A 22,671-nucleotide genomic window follows, 5' to 3' on the forward strand; every position below is an offset into this window, starting at 1 on the left:
TATTTTTCAGGCGGCGCGACCGTTATTGCATGGAAAATAAACTGAGTGCGTGGCATACCACACAAGAACATCACAGAGTGAGTCATAAACAGCATCACAAAGTGGTTGATTTATGGAAAATTCCATCTCTTATCATTTACTGTACTCTACACAAGTAGCGTACAGTAAATGTAAGTCACTTTTTGTAAAGCAAAATGAAGTACACGCCACCACAGCAATGGTTTTATCATAAATATGAAGTGAAATCTGCATGGCTTACAAGAATTTAAACAACTTCCGCCTGATAACTTGGAATCAGGGATGATCAAACTATAGCAGGGTGACCACAACTCAAACAGGATTTGCCTGTGCTGTCAATTTCTATGATTCTATTAAAGTAGCTGTAAGGATGATGAGACTTTCACCCAAGTATTTCTTCTCTAATGCAAGATCTGATTACAGCTGCTTTATAAACGACAGTGTTTGCAACAGGGAACTTTAGTTCCATTTATTCGGGGCTCACGTAAATGTTCTTGAGTCAGGGGCTGTAATGGCAAATAATTGCTGCAATGGTCAGAGAAGTTGCTAAGAGTCTTACAGTGCCTGAGTCAATATCTTACTGAATATTTAAGATAAGTTCTGTCACCCATTTATCATTTCTAGTTGAAAAACTATTTATGTTTGGATAATTAATCCATTCAGCTAATTGGTTTTAGACAGTAGTCATATTTTGCTTCCTCACACATGGAATATCAGCAAATCATGTTTGCTTTGGACATACTAATGTCTCAAAACCCTCTTTTAAAGTTAAGTATTGCTTAAATGCTATATTGCTATCAGCGCCTTGGGACGTCCTCCCGACATGAAAGATGATATACAAATGTAATCTTGTTGTTGTTGCTGTTATTGCAATGCCTTTGTGTAAATTACTTGGTAAAAGCTCATTTTGCAATTATTTTGCAAATTGATATTTAACGTACTATATATTATGTTGTACAAGCTGTTGTACTACTGAGTGAATAAATATACCTTTGTGCTAATAATGGCTTCTGTCATTTAATAAATGATGCTGAAAAGATGTAATATTCACATTTATAGATATTATTTTATAAATAAGTATCACTGTTTATCACTGCATGGGGGGGTTTGAGGGGCGTGGGGGCAGGGAGTGCTCAGGTATTTGGATGGTGGTTGTAGATGTTTAGAGTGTTTGCCCATTACTGACATATCATGTTTCTGGCTCTGGGCTCCCCTTAAGTCTTATAACACACATAATAGCCCAGTGAAGTGGTCTCCACTGCAGTTCCTAACACTTTTCTCCAAAACAGTTTGCTCTGAGAGCAAAAGAGTAAAGGGACAGAGAATTAATTGAGGAAGAGCCGAGGTAAACGTCACAAACTAGTGCTGGTATTCTTGATGCCCTACTTTCAGACCTAAATTGGCACATTGGGCTTCATACAATGTACTACATTTAGAATAGCACCTACTTTTGGTTTTGTGGCTCCAAGCACATACACCAAGAGCAGCGTTTGAGAATTATCTGGCAGAACAGTGGTCACCCACGCACAGAAAGAATATCGTGTCTCTGATCATACGCTGTAGGATATGGGAAATTGCTCGCAACAAATGCGGTTACATTTTGTGATGTGTCATACATATTCAAAATAAAATGCATACTATGAAGAAGCACTATGAAACTCCATGCCTCGATCTTTCCATCTTGCCCACTCTCTGCCCATTGCAAATCACACCTGAAGATTTTCCTCTTTGACCGTGGCCTTCTGATATCTCCCCTCCCTTTCCAGCTTAACGTCAAACCACACTCAAGTACTTTGAGATGTTACTTGTGTAAAGGGCGCCATGCAAATCTGAGTTCTTGTTGCTGTGAAGTGCTACTATTATGAAGATGTCAATGTTTTTAAAAACACACTATCTTAGGCAACAATCAGTGGAAGAAATGAATGATTCAGCCAATTGCTCAATGATTTGTAACTTTTGGTTGTGCAATAGTGACCACTAGATTGCAACAGTTCGCTCAGTCATGGAGCACTGCATGATTGATAAGCGAAGGTGTACCTGAATACATCCAGAGAGAGGGCTGCCACAAAGCGAGCAGCATTGAACCAGAAATGACTGTTTTTCTCATTTCCCTCTTTCTATAAAGAAATGACGAGGCTCCATATGGCACCCTTACTCCAGTTACCCAACAGACGGGGAGGAAACATTGAGTACAGCTTCCCTCCACCGCCACACTGTAAATGACAAGGAGATCATTGACATTTGCTGAGTGTGGTTGCTGCGATGTTTCAGGGGTCAACAGCACTGTCATTCTAATCTTCCAGCAGTTTACAGTCTCGTTTACAGCAAATAGATTCAACTGATTCCTATCAAGTCGAAACATCAGGAAATATTTGGTGCACTTTAATTATAAAAAATTTTAAAAAAGAAATGCCTGACTGAAATTTCTAGGTTTTATTATAATAGCACTCTGCAAGTTCTTTCACATGAAATAACAGGGGAGGAGGTGGAATGTCAACTTAAAATTTTGATACCGTGACATGTAGTATTGTTTAGCTCCTATAATATTTTACATATCATGTAAAGTCATTTAAAATTGAGATTTTACAAGTATTTACATCATCATTTTCAAATGACTTGAGACTTAGAAACTGAGCTCTGCATTATTTTCTCTACAATGTGCTTGACTGGAAATGTACCGGTTCCCGTTATACTTCACAAAGAGACTGTATTTCAATCTAAACTCACTTCCCCAATGTTAAACCAAATATGCACCCCCAAATGCTTGCACGCTAACTTTCAGCGTGCTTTAATCATAACTTGATCAAGCCTTAAGGGGAAACAATATATACCTTTAAAAAAAATTAAGTTCTATTTTGCAAAGCAATTTTTCAATCAGCATAAAGTGAATGCAAACTGTTTCAAATAAGAAATTGTGGTTGCATCTTCTGAAACAGGCATGTAACTTTGCAACAAAATACATCCCTGCAGTTGAGACAAAACTACACACAGTCCATATTACTGTGCACAGTGAACATTTTGCTTTCTGGTTGAAAAAGAAATACTTAAAAAAAATTGTTTGGTTCCTCAAACCACGACTATTTATGGGACACTCCTGTTCGCAATTGACTGCTGCAGTTCACCCACAAAATGAAGTTAATTCACCTTTTTGTATATTCTGTGAAGCGCTTTGAAACAACAACAACTTGGATTTATATAGCGCCCTCCACGCCGGACGGTGTCTCAGAACACTTCAGAGTAACGGATCCCAGGGCCGAGCCAGTGGGAGGGGGAGGGGGAGGAAGGTGGCCAAAGGCGCGGTCGAAAGGAAAGATCTTCAGCAGAGACCTGAAACTAGTAAGAGGGAGAGGGTGAAGTGAAGGGAGTGAGGAAGGCAGTTCCAGAAACGTCTCAACGACATGATAAGGCGCTATATCAAATGCAAGGATTATTGTTATTTATAACCAGTCAAATATAATGCACCCATTTCTACAGTATAATAATTATACTAATTTTTTCTACATATTTGCCACATGCATCAACTTTTGAGTCAATTCTACACAAAATTCACACACGATTAAACTTGATTATGCCTGTAACTAAACTCTGCTGTGCATCTTTATTTTTGTGTAGTTGAAAGTTACATCCACCTATAAATGTGGTTGGTGTCAGCGAGGCTCAGTTGTTTGTATTCTTGCCTCAGAGTCAGAAGGTTGTGGGCATAAGACACATGTTGTGACTTTGATCCCCACAGTTCAAAGCCTGAAATTTCAGAGTGGCTCCATTATCTTCACAAAAGATATTCGACTCCAGGCCTGTCTGCCTATTCAAGTAGAGATTAAAGATCCCACAAGACTATTTGAAAAGAGAAGAGAGTTTCTCCTGGTGTCCTGGCCAACAATCCTCTGGAAAAAATTGGTCATTCACTTTATGGCTGTTCGTGGGACATTGCTGTGCGCAAATTGGTTACCGTATCTACCTACAAAATACAGTCATTACACTTCACAGTAAATCCTGCGATGCACTTTGAGATGTCCCTGAACATGAAAGGTGCTACAGCAAATGTAAGGAATATTATTTATTTTTAAGCTAAGTATCCATATGTATTTTATGGGTTCTCTGATCAACACGGTGTGTATATGGCTGAACGTGGCTGTAAACGTATGCACAGTAAGTAAGGGTCTGTGTCATACTTATGCAGTCTCACCTCAGGCAATCAGGCCGTGTTGCGCGCAAGAGCAAAGCAAAAAGAAAACTTGCAGCCTGTTTCTGGTTGATCCACTTTATTCTATATGAACATACTCATTCGCTGTTTTTTTTTGCCAGGTTTACAAACCTAGATTTACCAATTTTTCATTTTGGTTAAAATAGCAATTTCCTCTGTCCGTTCAACTGAAACTTTGCTGCTGAAAAATATACTCACAATTCAAATGTTCAACCAATTATCATGCAGAGTGGGGGCAGGGGGAGATTGTCATTTATTTGCTCATAAGCACAGTACTGCAAAAGCAACTGCCACAACATTAAAATGTTACAGTAACCATGTAGAAGCACTATAATGAAATAACTCTTGTACAGACTAAACACAGGAAACACCAAGAATGCCAAAAACTAGTGCAATGTTGCCTTTGAGTTGTAATAATAATCACAAGCAATTGTGACTCGCTCATCGCAGGAACTGTATCACCTCATTCTTGTTCACAGATGAACGTTTCTGTCACAAATGTGTTTTCCAAGTGTCTTATATGGCGGCAACTCTTGAGGCTTCGCTTCTGAATGGCTGAAATGGAATTTGGACATCATTACCGACAGGCCATTTAAATGGGGCGTCCAATACAATGTTTATTTTAAAAGGCAAGATGATTAGAAACTGAATGGGATTTATAAATCAGTATGAGGATCAAGTATCTTAATACGCGACTGCCAGGAAGGTGGAAAGCAAACTAGATAGACTTTGGTCTTTTTTCGTCCAGCATTTCTTATGAGCTTAAAACGCATTCCGCTAATTTAGTTATTTCGTTCATTTATTGTTTCCAACGATTAGCAAAGCTAATCAAGTGAGGATGCTTGAAACATACAAAGTTTGACCCTAAACAATTTACCGAAAAAGCACCTGTCTCTCTCCCACTATAGGCCTCTCTCTGGGTGCATGTTAAATTGAGTCATGATGAGTTTGCTCTGGATTTGCCAGCTGGACTTTCAATGAGCTCCTTCCGTTTCCAGCAATATTCAGGGACTATTCAATGGCAGTTATCATCTTGTCCTTTCTCCCTCATATCCACGCCACAAATGGCACTGCCTTCCATCACCTCCGGAATATCGCCAGACTACGGCATTACCTCACCCCTCACGCTGCTGAAACTCTGGTCCAAGCCTTTATCACCTCAAGGCTGGACTATGGGAACTCTCTCCTCGCCGGCCTTCCCGGCACTTCCCTCCACAAGCTGCAGGTCATTCAGAACTCTGCAGCTCGTGTACTGTCCCGCACCAGGCTTCGCGACCACATCACTCCCACCTTCGCTCCCCTCCACTGGCTCCCCATCCCCCAGAGGATCGATTTCAAGATCCTCACCCTCACCTACAAGGCCATTCACGGCCTCGCTCCCTCCTACCTCTCTGACCTACTGTCCCCCTACCTACCCGCCCGTACCCTCCGTTCCTCTGGCTCCGGTCTGCTCCACATCCCCCGCCCCAACCGCCCTACCATCGGTGGCCGGGCCTTCAGCCTCTCAGCCCCGAGGCTCTGGAACTCTATCCCCCAGTGCCTTCGCCGCCTCCTCCCTTTCCTCCTTCAAGGCCGGTCTCAAGACCTTTCTCTTTGACTGAGCCTTCGGCTCCCCTCTCGATTCTCTACCCCCTCCTCGCTCCCTCCTCACCCTGACCATTTCCCCCCTCCTCGGGTCCTGACCCAACTGTACAGCGCCTTGGGACGTCCTCCTGACGTGAAAGGCGCTCTATAAATGGAATCTTGTTGTTGTGGTAGTCACTTAGATACAAACTTAGATACATTACTGCACCTCAAAGCAAGCTCATCTGCTGCCAGCAGAGACGACATTATCAGTAGTCAACCTGAAGTAGAGAATTCTGCTTTTCATTCCTGTCCTTCTCATTGAGGTGAGAGTTCAGGCAGAGGGGAGAACGTGTGAAGCTACAATTAACTTCTTACTTCTCTTAATATTCCTGCGCTTCAGCCTGTAGGTCTCTTTCCCATTGCACAGTCTGTTGATGAAGCCACCCATCTGATAGAAGTTGCGGACTTGTTCTGTGACGACCATTTCCTCCTGCATGATGTATGTCTGTGGCAAATAGGTTCCTTCTGTGAAGAAAACAATCTGATTATTTATTTTCAAATGGGGAACTGAGATAAATTGCATATTTTGTACATGGTGTTAATTTACATTTGAGTTGGTGCCGATCTTTATGTTGGAGAGAAGGGGTGGGAGGGAGGGAGGGAGGGAGGAATTGGACTTGTGTACTGACATTTAGAACATCTGTTTTCCTTTCCGTTTCATCCCCCACCAGACCCAATGGAAGGAAACCTCATTCCAAACTAACCAACAACCCTGTGCTGGAAGGGATTAAACAGCTATGAACAAATTACCTCCATCTCCAATATACCTTTATCCATCGCCAAACATTTCTCATCCTTGCAGTATTCACCTGAAACGCTTAACGAGACACGGACGGTTTACCTTAACATTCGCAAGCAGTTCCCAGAGGTTGCGAGGTGGCATGACAATGGTGGTGTTGAGTTCGATAACGTAGCATTTATCCAGAGACAGGTCATGGTAAGCAGTCAGCCTCTGTGAAGTATAAATCTAGATTAAAAATCTAATTTTTGGAGGGGCAGGAGGTAAAGGTATTTTCCCCTTTATCTAATTGTGTTTCTGTGCACAATCTCTCACCTTGGTAAATTCTGTGAAGCACTTTGAGATGGCTCAAATACGTGATAAAGCACTATATCAAATGCAAGGATAATTACCCTCTCTGAAACTGGAAGTTGGATAGAGCACAGGAGTGGCTCAGCAGTAATATCTATCTAATTCTTGCCTTCCTCCCATTTCATATCAATAAGGCCGTCACATCCCAATGGTAGTGGGATATTAAGCACTGGATGCTACATTTGAGCTGAACAGCAAGACATGTTGTGTCACTCATTTAGCAGCATTGTAAGAATGACACAAGCCTCTTAAATTTGTAATGATAATATACGATTCAAATAATAATATTCACTCCTCCAAAACTAAAGCATTGTGGAAATGTCGCTGCTGAGATCACACAGAGCTTACTTTTAGTGAATGTTTTTTTGTTCCTTTCAATTGGATTCCTTGTGTTCTTTTCTATTTGTTTCCCGCTATTTGCATCGTGCTCATTGCTTACCCTCTGGAAGTCGTGAATAATATCAGCAGGGTCCCCACCGCTAAACTGTGGTACTGGGACATTGATCATCTCAACCTCATCCTCCAAGTAAATTTCAACATCCTCGTCAAGTTGCATCTGGCTCTTGAAAGGTGCATAGACAGAATCCTCATCATACAGTACCCTGCAGTGAAACAAGTTGTCCTGAGGGAGCTATTTAAAGAGCAGAAAAGATTAAAGTCAAAACATTTTCAGTAACGGTTAACATTTAAAAAATACAGAAGGTACAATTAGCGGGAAACAAACTTATAAATATTCACCTTAAAATACCCACCGTTCACTTTGTTCGATGGGCACCTATTACAAACTTAAGCCGCAGTCATTTCATGAGCTGCACGATTGCGCTGAAAATAATCCAGTTCAAACGGCAACGTGCTACAAAGCAGTCCTTTCATTTGCCAGATCAAACAATGTAGGGGTTACCAGTTATAGATTATTCGAAAATACACAAAATTACTCACTGCCAATGATTGCACAGATAATGGTTATTTGTACAAAATAATGGTTGGTGGATGGCCCCTGTGGATCTACACCCCAATAGAAGGAAAAGGTCAACTTCGGGAGGAGAGAAGAGTGTGATCATAAAAAATTATAAGATTGATATAGAAGGAAATGTGTTTCATTATATTGAATGCTGGCAGGTTAATCAACCTCTATGAGAATTTCATTCACAATTCATTTTACAATGTATTCTGTGAAGTGCTTTGAGATGTCTCAAAGGCACAATAAGGCACTATATCAAATGCAAGAATTATTATTATTATTATTATTTACAGCCAACCCCAACAGTGGTCTCCTTTACCATCTACGCATACAGCAGTTCTGGTGCTAGTCCAAGATCAAACCAATAGCTTTCTGCTACGAATCGAGTACAAAAATCCACAAAATATTCACTATTAATCAGTTAATATCGCTACTTTAATCCTTATTAAATTTTGGCATTTAATATACGATTTCAAAGTATAAAATAAATATTTATTTTAATTAGAAATGAATAAATAAATACCGACTGGTCAATATTATATGTGTTCTGTACCTGAACAGCGAAATGGTACTTGTAGACGTAGATGGAACTCAGGATCAGTCCAGAGAGGAGAACAATCAATCCAAAGGCCAGGCAGCAAAAGCCATTCACTGAAGGCTTACGCACCCCTGTTGGGACAGTCTGCTCTTCCTGTTTTGAAAGAAAAGCCATATTAATAGAAATGATAGAGATGATGCTTATATCCGACATGGAGTTCTGCACAACTGTGTACAAATGCCTATGTTTTGATTTCCACGTAAGCCTCGGATCACAATTATCACATCTTCAGGTTGTTACAAATAGTAAATAAGAAAAGAATAAATCAGATGAACCTGCAAATATAAAGACCAAAAGATGATCGCTGTAAATCAGGTGTTTGTGAATCATACCAAAAAGAAAGGAGGAACCTAAGAAGATGTTTTGTATATTTATTCAAGAGGGATTCGTGCAGTAGCTGAGGACAGACACTAGCCAGGTGACAGTGATAGGTAGCATTACAGCTATATAGGCAAACAAAGTGGAAAAATTAAAGGATAGCAGATACACTTAACCCTTCCTCGTTTGCAGGTAAACTGCAGTCAACGCATAATATTTGCATTGCAAGGCTATCGCGTGAAGATAACATCATTGAAATCAGTAATGCTAATGTTGCACGGTTTTGATTGGCGCAGTGAAAATGATTGGGCCACATTGACATTAAATGTGCAGTACAACTGGCAAATTTAATACAGGACAACCACAAATACAGTCACTGCACTTTACAATATATATTGTGTGAAACGCTTTGAAACATCCTCCCTATGTAAAAGGCGCTACAAACGTAAGGATTGTTATTATTAATAATAAATAAACATAATAAAATACATATTGGTAAAGCCAAAGTGTGTTTTCATTAGTACAAGGAAGAAAAGAAAAATTTCGGTAGGATTATTATGTTAGTTTTTCCAAACTATCCAGTGAGTGTGAGACTTTTATCAATAGGACTAATAAAGTATTGAAATACATCTCGCGAATATTTGATTTCTGGTTGAAGAGGTTATTTTAACCTTATATAATTCATTAGTAAGACCAAATTTAGAATATTCTGTGCTGTTTTCATCAGCGTCGAATCTTCAAAAGACATTGATGCATTGAAGAAAGTTAAGAAAAGAACTGGTCTGACTCCAAGACTTAGGGCTCTAAATTATGTAGAGACTCAAAGAAGTCAAATTGTTATCACTGAGGAAAAAAGATTGATAGAGGACATGGCTGAGTGCTTTGATAAAATGAGACACATAGTTGACGTAGATGTAAGCAGATGATGGAATGTACATTGGTACATGCATTAAAACTAAAGGAAATCAACAATTTTTACCTCAGTTTCCAGCAAATTGCATATTTTTACTGTGCCTAATCTATTCGCCGATTTATACTAAAAACATAAACCCGTTCAACCGTTCTGAGTACACCATTTGTTTTTTTTGCACTGTGATCAGTCAATGCCGAGGATTTGCAATGGAATAATTATTTTGAATCTGCGCCAGTACGAAGATTCCCACTGCATCTCACTAAAGAAAACCTAAGGCCCCAAATGCACATTAACTTGTTCAAGTTCACTGTTAGCTGAACAGCGGCTTAAAAGGACAAAAAGCAAAATTGAATGGTGGCCTGGAATGGGAAATGCTTCTTCAGTGTTGTGAAGTATATGAGGTCAATAGGCTTTTCTATCAGATCTGATTACCATCTGTTCAAGCATGCTGTCAGCCAGTGGAGTCTTAGCAGCAAGGGATGAGAAACACAGCCAATTTCCAGACTCCACTTATAAATAGTGCATTGGGCACAATTGTACTTTATTTTGAGTAACGCACAAATAAATCTGAGGCCCCTTCCAATTGATTGGACCTGTTACTTTCTAAGGTTTAAAAGGCATATTTAAAGAGCAGTGATTGATATACATAAATGATGTCCAGTTTCCAAGGTGATTCTCAGATTCCAAGTTTTAGTGCGAGATTCCAACAGTCGAGTAAATAAATCATTTATTTGTTAGTTATGTAGTGGAATGATTCCTATACGCAGTACATTAAGACACTTATGTCCTATGCTAGAATCTCTCTCAACTCTTTCAAAACGTATTTGAGTGAATATTGTGCCCATCACAGTGTGCAGTGTTAGGCTGGAGAATTAAACATTTCCCATTTTGAGCAGCATTAAGGATTCCACATCAGGTGTTACAGTTAGAAAAGGAGAATACAGAGCCTTCTACTACCCTAGCCATATTCTTGAGCACTAACCTCAGAAGAGGTGTGACTTTTAACAAAAGTCAACACATTTCATAGCTTGAATGGCGATCCTTTTTTCCCCCCACTCATAAAAGAGTCAACAGAACCTGAAATTACAATGTTTCCTTGAACATATTCAAGACTGAGATAGATAGATTTCTTATTGCAAAAGGGATTAAGGGATTTGGGGATAAGGCAGGGTTAGGTTATTAGCTGGAGTTAGATTAGAAGATCAGCCGTGATTGAATGGTGGGGCAGGCTCGAAGGGCCGAATGGCCTACTCCTGTTCCTACACGTTATGTTATATTACCTCACCCACCCACCCCAATGAAAAGAAACATCTTTTTGCTGGAATATTATATTTTACCGGATTGCACTCCCATATCTAATTGGCATGACTACCATGGGTGAGGTGGGGGCTGGGTAGGCTTATGTTCCAAGCAACTGTACGGATATTTTATTCAGGGGCTCGTTGGCATACACAAAAATAGGGGTCAACTCTAATGAGCGCTTGAATTTAGTGAATAGTTGTGGTATTGAAATTCCTACCCACAAATGGGAAATCTGAATGGATGAGTAAAACAAATCAGCAGCTTTATTATCCTGGCCTGGGCACAACTAACCCTCTCTGGGAACCTTCACTGAAGTGTCAGCCTGAGTAGCATAAGTAACAGAAACTAAAACTGGATTTGCATGCATCGATTACGCTGCTTTGCATCACAGTGAAAAGTTCATTACAGGCGCCGAGTCTCTCAAGTGCCGCTATTACTGGTGCCAGGGTTGCTATGGACAACACTAAGCCAATTAAAACTATATTTAAAAAATATACGTTTCAAGGTTGCAACTCCACTAAGACTATCAATATGAACGAGAGAGGAGACAAACAGACAATTAGGCTGAACTCCCAACTAAACTGGTTTCCAAAGCCAGTCAATCTCAAGCGTCCAGCAGGATTAATAGTATGATAGGCAAAAAGATAGATAAGTAGAAGTACAAATAACAATTAAGCACCACGATTCAAGCCTGTGGCACCCTAAGACAACCTTTTACCAGACTTAGCAATAGCTTCTGAGTTTTTAATTCTCACGTCTCCAGTAATCTCTATGTTTACTGCAATTTCACAGGTTATCCCTCCTGGGGGTAAGTCGCTCCACTGGCTCCAAGGTGACATGCCTGGCAGCGAAATGTCGGAATCGAGCCAGCCTTCTGTAGCAGTCTTGGTAGCCAGTTCCTGAGCCAGGCGGGTCTGCAGTGGCTCATCAGCAGGACTTGGAAGGGCAGACCAGTCACTGGGGGCAGAGACTCTTCCCACTCAGCTCCGGTTAATCCTGAAATCCAAACGGGTAGGGTAGCCATGGAAAAGCTTGCCAGGCAGTGGCAATGGGAAACTGTGGGGTTTTAGCTGGTTAATCTCCAGCAGCACCCCATTGCACACTCTAGAGTCCCCAAGCCTTGGCTCTTGCCAATCTGCACTTAATATTTTCTGGAGTTAGGTAAGCAGGATATGTGCTTCCAGGGAGAGAGAGTGCACATTCCATTCCAGCAATCTACCTCTGGGATTTCCACGTATAGGTGGGAAGCATGGAACTCCCAGCTTGGTTTGGATGCTCTTAAGCTTGGTTTCTGCATATGTCAGACACCCAGCTGACTAAAAGAAATTCGCAGCTTACATGTTAATGCATCTTTCATTGGTCCAACCACTTAATGGATCTCAACTCGAATCAATCATCAATTGTAGTTACCTCATAAAACCTGTGGTAAGTCTACTGTGAATTATATGCCCAGGATGTGACTCCTGACTGTCGTTTTGAAACTACTTATATGTCACACAAAGGTACTCAGTTCTAAAGATCCATTAAAAATTTATGGAAAAAATCCCTGAGGCAAGAGCACTAGAACTCACAATGGCTGTGATTTATGCTGATTTCAGCACCAGATATTATAAAAGGATGTGCTCAGTAGTTGAAAGGATTTACTCTGGGTGGCAGAACATTTTGTACCACACAATATTGTAAAAATGTCATTTATTAGTTGATTGGGATTGATTTAAGCATTTCTAAGAGAAGCTATTTGTATAGACCAGCAGAATAAGGGAGCTTTGCTTACAGACACACACAACCACCAACAAAGGAGGCACTTGGTCATATTTCTCCAGGCAAGCAGATCTCGCTAATTACAAACTCACAACACACCATGTAAATCAAACCACTTCGATACGTCTATTAACTTGTGCCTTTAAACAGCTGGTAATGTGGGTAGGAGATAAACCTATTAAGAATTGACAGATAGACTTGGATAAACCTATAAACCACAGAGAAACCTGTGCAGCATCAGCATGGAATGCTAAATTTGAGATTCATTTCTCTCACTTTAGGCACATCTGTAGAGAATCCTACATTCTGGACGGGCTCTGGAAATTCCTTTGACACTTGATTGAGAGGACATTGACTTTATTGTGGATGGGCTCATGTGACTTCAATTCTCTTAGCTGTCAATTTGGAGTGTGCGCTGGCTCCACTTAAAAACAGGAAAATATAGAGAGTTTGACATTATCAGAGATGCTGATTGACATTCTCTTAAAATACTCGATGTTTTAGAGCCAGTGATTCACCTTGGGAATTTAATATAGGCTGGTTGATTGAAGGACAAAGGCACAGATCAACTCACCCAAACATTCAGTTCCCTGGTACAAATAACCATGCGTGCATCACAGATTAAAGGCGCATCACAGATTAAAGAAAGACTGGGGTTGCGTGGCATGCTTTAAAGAATAATTTCCACTTTATCTGAAAGGCTAACCTTCACTACTGGCTGTTGTTTACTGCCAAAAAAACAAGGGAAGATTAGGCCTTTGCACTCTAGCCTATGAACCTGTTATTCATTATTTTCAGTCAGGTTTCTCGCAACGCTTTCAATTCTATTTTTGTGCTTTTTTAAAATTCTGCTGATGTTGGCTGACAGCACACATTTGGTTTGACATCAATCAAATTCACTAATATGAAGAATACAATATTGACTGAATTCCCAAACCAATGATTAATGATTTTTAAATCGACTATAACTTGTCAGGAGATGATTACATTAATAATACATGTTGATTTAATTTTAAATGTTTTGTTCATTGTATCCACAGCTCTCTCTCATCCCCAATGTGCTCTTTGGGTATGAAGAGGGCATGTGTGAAATGAATCTGACAAATTCATCAATTCCGTATTGACACAATAGTGATGGGAGTCCTCCACAAGTGAGAATATCATTCATTATACAGACTATCACAAATATTATTGCAACAATAATATACAATGGGGATTGCTTTCCCTTCCCAAGCAAACATTATTGTTGTTTCCCAGAACTGGACTTCCAAGAGGCATAGAGTAACGACTTCTGGCTCAATATTTTGATTGCCCCCTGCTGCTGAACACATTTACTGCGGAGACTCACTCACTGAGACACCTGAGAAGTAATAAAAGAACAGGTTTTTAATTGAGTCCCTAAAATGGCAATTTCCCCTGTAATTACTCCCAATTTTTTTTCTCTCTAAGAAAAATCTGTTCCATATTTGGCTATTGAAAATCACTAAAATGTGGAAAGAATGGAAATCTTGGTTTCTGGTTACCAACCTCCCCAAATAACTCTTGGGTGGTTTCCTGGTGTAATGGAGATGGAAGTGTGCTTTTTCTCAGTCAGCTTTCTGGATCAATGTGACACAAGGTACAATTTAAAAATTTCAATATAAAACAATGTGCCAACCAACATAACAGAAGCTGTGGGATAGTGAACTCTTCTCATCTTAACCTTACAATACATTCTCAAAATTGCTGTTCATTCAATTTGCTGCTAAGTTTAGCAAAATGAACAACAATCACTACACTTCAAAGTGACACATTGTCGGAAGAGTTACATTTAAAACTGAGGGAGATATACTAACTACAAGGTATTTTTATTATTTACTGTGTTAACCTTGCCTCTTATTGTCTCTTATTTCAGGTTATGCATCTTGAAAAGCCTGTTTATGAAAACAAAGCGTTTAATTAGAGTGTATTTCCTATAATTCAGTGCTGCAAAGTGTTGAGGCATCAATTGTTCTGCATCCCCTCCAATCTCAGTACATCTCGGGTTTGGTAGATCATGAAGTCGGCACTTCATTTCGCAAATGCACAATGACACAGCGAAGGGCAGAAAACAACAATGCAATGAAACACTGACATGTCACAATGTTATAATCTTAACAAGCACAGCTGCTTCATGATGACCGCAGGGAGACATCACATTGTACAATTGCTCAAGTTGCCACACTTACAGTCAGGGCATCAAGTGGGCCTCATACTGCATGTGTTTGAATAGTCATATTGGCACCTTTGCATTATAAGAATTTGTAATCCAGAAAATAGCAGGGGTTGAAAACTTCACATGGTGTTAGCTTTAAATCCCAGACTCAAAAGCAAAGATCCTGCAGAATTATGGTAACATCTTGAATGTAGTCTTAATATGGAAGCTATTTTTTCATAGTTCTTTTGAAAGGCAATGTGCTTAAGGCTTATACTTGTGTAGTAAAAAAAATTAAAAACATGGTTCAATTGCAATAACCAGGGAAATGAATTGCAGAGAGTTACAGGTATCTTATTCCAATTGCATTTTATTGCATTGCATTTTGCTATCGAGCAGTTAAAGACTGCTGACCTGCAAAGAAAGCGATAAATTGAAGATTCTTTGCCAGATATTTGTCATTTTGATGGTTGAGAGAAAATCTTTGGATGTGGCACTTTAAAGACTGCTCTATTAACAGTGTAGTTCAGTTGACAGCAATTCCTGCCTCTGGGTTACATGTTTATAGTTTGAGCTCCACACAAGGGATTGAATTCCTTCTCCTGTGACAGTGCACTGCTTAGATGCTGCAGCTGGAGGGTATACCAAAATCTCGTAAGATGTTCTTACCCAAATTAAATCAATGTTATTCTGGTCACCGGACTCTATATACTTTAATAAAGTCTCATTACATTGAGGTGTTAGAATACAACTTGGGTAAAGAGGCACTGCCTAACCATTGATTCAAACCTTCAGAGGATATAACAGTTTGTTTTGAACATCAATGTTCTGATGGAAATTTCCCTGCAGGTGTGCCAAATTACCGATCTATTCATCATTTTAAGCTAACATTGGTAAAGGCCTCCCAAACGTGTACATAAAAGGTAATGGTAAATTACTTTACTGTTTCATAACCCTCCCCACTTCAATTGTTTTCACGTCACAAACGACGGAGGCTCTATAACGCTAATCTAAAAACACTTGGCTTCTCATAAACTCCGGTGATCATTATTCCTATGTGATCCCCGAGAATGTGTGTTGCAGTTTATATGACCTCAGGGGCATTACAAATGAATCTAATCTTGTCCACAAGTATGCATCCTCCTACAGGGATCTCACAATGACAACTCAGAACTGGAACACTGGCTTACTTTACCCTCCCTATTCCAAGAGAACTGAGGCTAACTGTTGAATGCTACAGTCTATCTCAGTTGATATCAGAAAACTCAACCTTCTATTCTGCTGTGGCACATGGTCATTGGGAGAACCTAGATTTTAGAGAGAGAAAAAAATATCTTCCCCAGCAAATGTTAGATGATATTTAAGTCACAGGAAATTTCTTATCGCTCATTTCTTGAAAAAATCTTTTGTGAAATCTAAATTCTTGATATTTTTAACTCCCTTCCCATTACAGTCCCTGCAGAAATGACCTCGTTGTCATTATCTGCTGGAAAAAAGTCCAAAACTTGTAGCAATATAGTCAATAATTTCCACCGGATACTCGGAAATATATCTTGAATCATCGAATCGTACAGCACAAAAAGAGGCCATTCGGCCCATCGAGACTGTGCTGGCTCTTTGAAAAGAGCAATCCCAAAAGTCAATCCTACTCCCCTGCTCTCTCCCCATAACCCTGGAAACCAGTCCTCCTCAAATACCCGTCCACCGCGTTTTTAAAAGTAGTTATCGAATCAGCCTCCACCACCCTTTCAGACAATATGTTCCAGATTCGAACAACTCGCTGTGAGAAAAAAATTCTTCTCACCTCCCCTCTGCTTCTTTTAGAGACTATTTTAAATGTGTGACCTTGACACCGACACACCCACCAGTGGAAACAGTTTTTCCCTTTCTTGCTTGGAACTCATTTTCACAATGTAGATTAAATGATGAAAACTAGTTTAAATCAAGGAGCAAGTTTTAGGAGACTTATTCCACACACTGAATAGTGGACCTCGCCTAGACTTTTCCCCCGCAGACATCAGTCTTCAACATGCTTCACATTATTCACATCTTTCAATAAATGCAACCACTTCACAATCTTGCATTGCAACAAAATGGATCAGTAAAATAATTAAACCAGCTCTTGAGCCAAATAAATACGAATCACAATGAAAAACATTATGATTGCAGTTAATAAGCAGTATTTATCACCTCCACATGCAGGTTTGTATAAACCATTAGATGGGAAATGATTTCCTAGGGGTGGCTGCAAGTGATAAATTCATAGCATAAAATCTATTGATAAGGCAATAAGATACTAAGTACTGTACAGCTACTTGAATCTTCATAAACTAAGAGTTGTGATAAATTGCAGGTGCAAAAAATCGAGAATTAAGCACTCGGACTGCAGTAGAAATCTGTTTGGTGGAAAGGATGCCCAGTCTTTCTCTCCTGCTGTCTGCCAGGCTGCTTAAATCTGATGCTACAGCATCTCGTGTGGAGCAGAGGCTGGAGAGAAATCCCATGGAAGGGCTCAGCTTCCCGATGAAGGCATGTTCTAACATGTGCAGGATGGAGAGGGGGATGGGGCGGTGTGTGTGCAGTCTGGTGTCCCTGCCTTGGGCCACTGTTCTTACCTTTAGGCCATTCAGAGGTTTCTTGGGTTTGAGTGGGGGAGAATCAAGGTTAATTCTGGCCTCCATCCTATATTGGCGGGATTAATGAACTGGCAATGAAGGAGTCCTCTTGCTCCAGCCTTGACCTGCTCCTCTAGGAGTCTGTTGTACTTTTTTTTTGAAGCGCTGAGCCTTTTTGACAGTCAAGGACCCGTTTCCTAGCTGGGGTCAGTCTGTGAGATCACAGTGACTCACCTGAGATCAGCTTTGGTTTTGCTGAGCTTAATGCTATGGTCGGGAGGAGTGGTGGGGGTGTTGCTGGGCAGGAAGACTGAGGTGGAGGAAGTAAATTAATGTGATTTTTTTGCAGTTAGGGAAGCAGTCCACTGTGGTTTGGACCAGAAAACATGGTGAGGGTGGTGAGGGGGGGCTGGAGCAGAGGAGGAAAAAGACAAGAGAGGCTTTGAGTGGGGACATCATGGCTAATGTTGTGGTTTGGTAAACAAAAATCCATAATTACCATGTAAACAACCATCATCAAAAAGGGTATATACCCAATTTAATCATGTCACTGAAACCCACCGAATTCCTGGCATATTTATATTTTTATAAGACTAAACCCAATCCATGTATAGCATAAGAGGAAGAGGTACAGCAGCAATTGCTCAGAGTCTGTCCCTCTGGTCAGCAAAAGATGCATTTGATGAGATATATATATATATTTAAAAAAAACAGCGACAAATCGAAATTTGCTGTATGCAACGTTTGCAGAAATGTGAGATTGAGAAGATAACAGCAGCAAAAAAAAACACCCACAGCGTCTGGTTTCATTTCACACAGGAAAACCTGACCCAAACAGCCTTGAGCAACCCAGTTCCTTCCCCTGGTGTGTCAGCCCTGGATGGACAGAAAAAAATACAGAGAGAGAGAGAGAGAGAAAAATCCCAGAGAATAGAACTCTGAGAAGAGGGTTTGTTTTATTTCTCTCTCAATTAATTGATAGATAATGAATGATACTCTGTATCTGTGACACTGTCAACACACAGACAGACAGACAGACAGACACAGACAATGCAGCAGTGAAGGTTACAGCTGCAACGTTGTTTATTTACTGTTGACATTACTGTAACTGCTCCCAAAAAAAAACACATCAAACCCACTCACATTTTGTTGGGGGATCAGAATCTCGGTTTTATCCGCTTCGGCGTCTGTTTTCTGCCCCAGAAGTGAGGGCAGAGCGATCATCACCATTTTCCAATTTTTTTTTTGCAAAAAAAAATGCAAAAAAAAATGTCCTTTTTATTAATATTAATATTAAACTCTCTTTTTCTCTCTCTTTTTCTCTCTCTATCTTTCTCTCTGCAGCTGAAACAATGTCAGGCTTTTCTGGTGCTGATCCTTCTCTTTCAGTTTCTCTCTCCCCAACACCACAGCTCTCTGGCAGTTTCAGGGTTACACAACCAAAGGAATCTGTGTGTGTGTTTGTGTCTTTTTTTGAAAGGAAAGAGAACGCCCATTTCGTATTCATTCCAATTATTTTGACGTGAGAAAGAATGACAGAGTTGTAGGCGGTGCCGAAGACGTGATATTAAAATAATAATAATAATAATAATTGCCCATTCTCCCACCCCTCTGGATCAATAAATAATAATAATAATAATAATAATGGTGATGGTAAGAATCCTCGCATTTCATATAGCGCTTTTCGCGTCTTCTCGACATCTCGAAGCGCTTCCTTAGAAGACTGTAAAGTGAATTGACTTTATAAGTGTGTGCTTGAAATGTCTCCATGTAGGAAATATTATTCAGTTGATTTTCAAGCAGGATTTTTTTATTTGGGGTGGGGGGGGGGGCAGGGAGGGGAATTTTTTTTAAAGAAAAAGCCTCCTCCTGCTCATCAAAAATGAGGGGGAAAAAAAACTTTATTTCAACCACACAGCGTCCTTACCCACAGTACCCGCATAATAATACTCGCATTGGAAACCTCGAAAATGACACCTTTTTTTTCGGGTGTCAGTTTTCTACCTCACGATAAGCAATAGGTTTCGATTCCAAAGACATCAGCAGCCACTCCACGTCCTCATCTTAATGACCAAAGTTCACTCATCAGCCTGGAGAGTGAGTGAGTGTCCACAGCCACCTGTACTGTGCAAGCCTTTACATGTCGCACATACAGTAAGCTCCTGATAACGCAACCCTTGTTTAACTCGTGCTGTCAACATCCCGACTGTTTTTATCTATATTTATACACACGCCTAACTCGCCACTCTGGATAACTCATCCCTGAGCCCTTTTCAGCGCCTTGGAACTGTGAGCTCCACCATAAACAAACTCCAGCTCAAGCAAAACTCGATGATGCCTACATCCTGTTCTGTACAGAACTTTGCTTGCCCACCTTGGCCCTTGTAGATTAACTGTAAGATCCTTATTCTCCTCTATAAATCTCTTCAAGTCCTTGCGCATTCCTACCTCTGTGATCTTCTCCAACATCACTCTCGTGCTCAGCCCTCTAATTGGCAAACCGCCTGCTGTGTATTCCCCTACAGCTCCACCATCAGCCACTATTCCCCACCCATTGGAACATCCACGATTCACCCCTTTCTGTCCATTATCAACACCTACCTCTTCAAGCATACCTAGGATCACCAACCTCCTCCTCCCAACCTCCCCGTTTGGTGTCTGGCACTTTCTCGGTAAAGCTTTCCCACATTATTTTACATGAAGGCCACTGACAGACTGCCTGTGGGACATCAAATCCTGGATGAGGGCAAATTTCCTAAAGTTGAATGTGAACAAGACTGAGGCCCTCCTGATCGGCGCGCGCCAGCGCCTCTGCACCTCAGGCTCTGGCAGCATCAACCTCCATGGTTGCACACATCAACTCACCAGCCAGTCAGGAACCGAGGTGTCTTGTTCGACCCTCAACTGTCTTTTCTTCCCCATATTCAAGCCATGACCCGCTCTGCCTTCCCTCACCTCCGTAACATCGCCCGACTCCGCCACTACCTCACCCATCAGGCCGCTGAAACTCTTGTTCATGCCTTCATCACCTCCAGGCTCGACTATGCAAATGCCCTGCTTGTCGGCCTTCCCAACACCTCCTTCCACAGGCTGCAGATAATCCAGAACTCTTGCAACCCGTGTCCTCTCCCGCACCGAACTCCGTGACCCCATCTCCCCCATTCTCGCCCGACGCCACTGGCTCCCTTTCCTTCAGAGGATCCAGCTCAAGATCCTGGTCCTCACCTACAAACGCCTCCATGGCCTCGCCCCACCCTACCTCTGCGACCTCCTAACCCCTACCAACCCGTCCGTTCCCTCCATTCTGGCACATCCCCCGACCTACCCGCCCCACCATTGGTGGGAGAGCCTTCAGCCACTCTGCCCCCAACCTCTGGAATTCCATCTCCCAATCACTCCGCCTCGCCCCCTGCTTAGCCTCCTTCAAGTCTCGCCTCAAGAGCTTCCTCTTCGACCATGCCATCGGCCACCTCTCCCCTCCCTTGTCCCCCCCCCCCCCCCCCGACCCCAGCTCAGGTCTGAAATGCTGTACATTGTCCAGCGCCTTGGGACGTCCTCCCGATGTGAAAGGCGCTATACAAATATAATCGTGTCTATAAATATAAGTTATTATCATGTACATTACAGGAGATTTGATCTTACAATAATATGGTCTGCATCAGCAGGGCTGTGCTCAGCTTATCTTCTCCTCTCCCTAGGATAGATGCAATTGATCATCAGTAAGCTTAAAAAAAACATACTTGAGCTCTCACTCGGCAAATACCCAGAAGACTCCTTTTCAAGTGGTATGGTGAGCAACACAGTTTAGGACTGAGGCCTAGGCTGGTATCTGAATGTAAAACAATAGAAAATCATACGTATGTAAAACAAAATAAGTAAATGCGATTTTTTTAAAATCTAGAAGCCCCAGGCCAAGGAAATCACAGCTAATTTGGTTTCATTAACTGAAATGCATCTTTTGAGATTCTGCTTTTCTAAATCACAAAGAGACCAGTATCCATTTTGTTAGCGATCAGTTCAAATAGAATAGCTAAAATACAGCAGCCTGGTGGTAAAAGTGCATTCCGTACTAAATTTCTATTAAGCTCTCTGAGGGTGTTCATACTAACAGGAAATTAAATGTAAGAGTGCAGATTGTTAATCAAATTTCTTCCCAGAAATGTTATCATCAAGGGTTAGTCTGTACATTTGTCTGATTTGAAAGAGAACCCATACCAATTGCACAAACTGTACACTCTTTGAATATATAGACATTTTGAAGATGTGATTTTGCGCTATATCAAATACAAGGATTATTATACAAAGTACAGGCTTGCTCAATGTTTCATTTATTGACTGAATGCTTAGAAGTGAGTTGCTGATGGCGATACTGTACATCAAAACAGCTTTGAAGTCCTGCAAGTGACCTTTCATCAGTTTGCCATTCTATGTGAGCATTTCATAGACTAAGTTGAAAGTTATTTTATATTTAGATCATTTAGAAATTCTGTTGCATGGATAGATACTTGGAATATTCTAAATCCTGCAGCAAACTGTATTGAAGCACTGTCCAAACAGGACCTACTGGCAACAAGTGACCATTTTGCTCTTCAGGTGTGGCCACTTAAAATATAATAATAATCCTTGCGTTTGATATAGTGCTTTTCACATAAAAAAAATTGTTTCAACTTGCAGCCGTGAAATTGATCTTCTGTTGCCTCATCATGTTAAAACATCTCAAGGGCTGGTATACATGTGACCAGTGGCCACAGGGTTGGACAGTGCTGATTTAAACTAAGCCTGATCAAATGCCAGGTTTCCAAACGTGTGTTAATTAAAAAAAAATTGCTATTGTGACCAGCAGACGAATGGGCTTCCACTGAAGGTTGGAAGGATATCCAATCAACATATTAATTAATATGCCTACATAATGAACAAGTGAACACTACTTGTAATGGGACATGAGAATTTTAGGAACAGATGTTGCTAGCTGATGGAGCAGAGGTTATAGCTCTCTAATCTGATTAATTAATGCTAAAATGTTACAGTCCCAAGGAGTTCAAGAGCATTAATGTTCCTTCCAAAAGCTGACATAATTTGCTCAGATCAGTGG

General features: G+C 40.8%; 1 protein-coding gene across 2 annotated transcripts; it reads right to left on the bottom strand.

Moving 5' to 3' along the window:
* Positions 1-4,263: 4,263 nt before the first annotated feature.
* Positions 4,264-18,847, bottom strand: LOC103175130 (integral membrane protein 2C). Of its 2 annotated transcripts, none has more exons than XM_042339391.1 (6): positions 18,723-18,847; positions 8,453-8,590; positions 7,378-7,569; positions 6,683-6,800; positions 6,164-6,313; positions 4,264-4,777 (listed from the first exon to the last, which is right to left on the bottom strand). In XM_042339391.1, the coding sequence occupies exons 1-6, from the start codon at positions 18,807-18,809 to the stop codon at positions 4,686-4,688; spliced, it is 777 nt and encodes a 258-aa protein (XP_042195325.1). In that variant the 5' UTR covers positions 18,810-18,847; the 3' UTR covers positions 4,264-4,685. The 2 variants fall into 2 exon arrangements, with proteins under 2 accessions (XP_042195325.1, XP_007886104.2); XM_007887913.2 differs by having other exon boundaries at positions 4,714-4,777; positions 6,690-6,800.
* Positions 18,848-22,671: the final 3,824 nt, after the last annotated feature.

Source organism: Callorhinchus milii, unplaced genomic scaffold (assembly GCF_018977255.1).
Source record: "Callorhinchus milii isolate IMCB2004 unplaced genomic scaffold, IMCB_Cmil_1.0 Scaffold11, whole genome shotgun sequence".
NCBI lineage: Eukaryota > Metazoa > Chordata > Chondrichthyes > Chimaeriformes > Callorhinchidae > Callorhinchus > Callorhinchus milii.

Coding starts and splice junctions, on each gene's coding strand:
- LOC103175130 (XM_042339391.1), bottom strand. CDS start 18,809: ATGGTGATGATCGCTCTGCCCTCACTTCTGGGGCAGAAAACAGACGCC. Junction 8,591..18,722: donor TTCTGATCCCCCAACAAAAT/GTGAGTGGGTTT, acceptor CTTTCAAAACAG/GAAGAGCAGACTGTCCCAAC. Junction 7,570..8,452: donor AGTACCATTTCGCTGTTCAG/GTACAGAACACA, acceptor CTCTTTAAATAG/CTCCCTCAGGACAACTTGTT.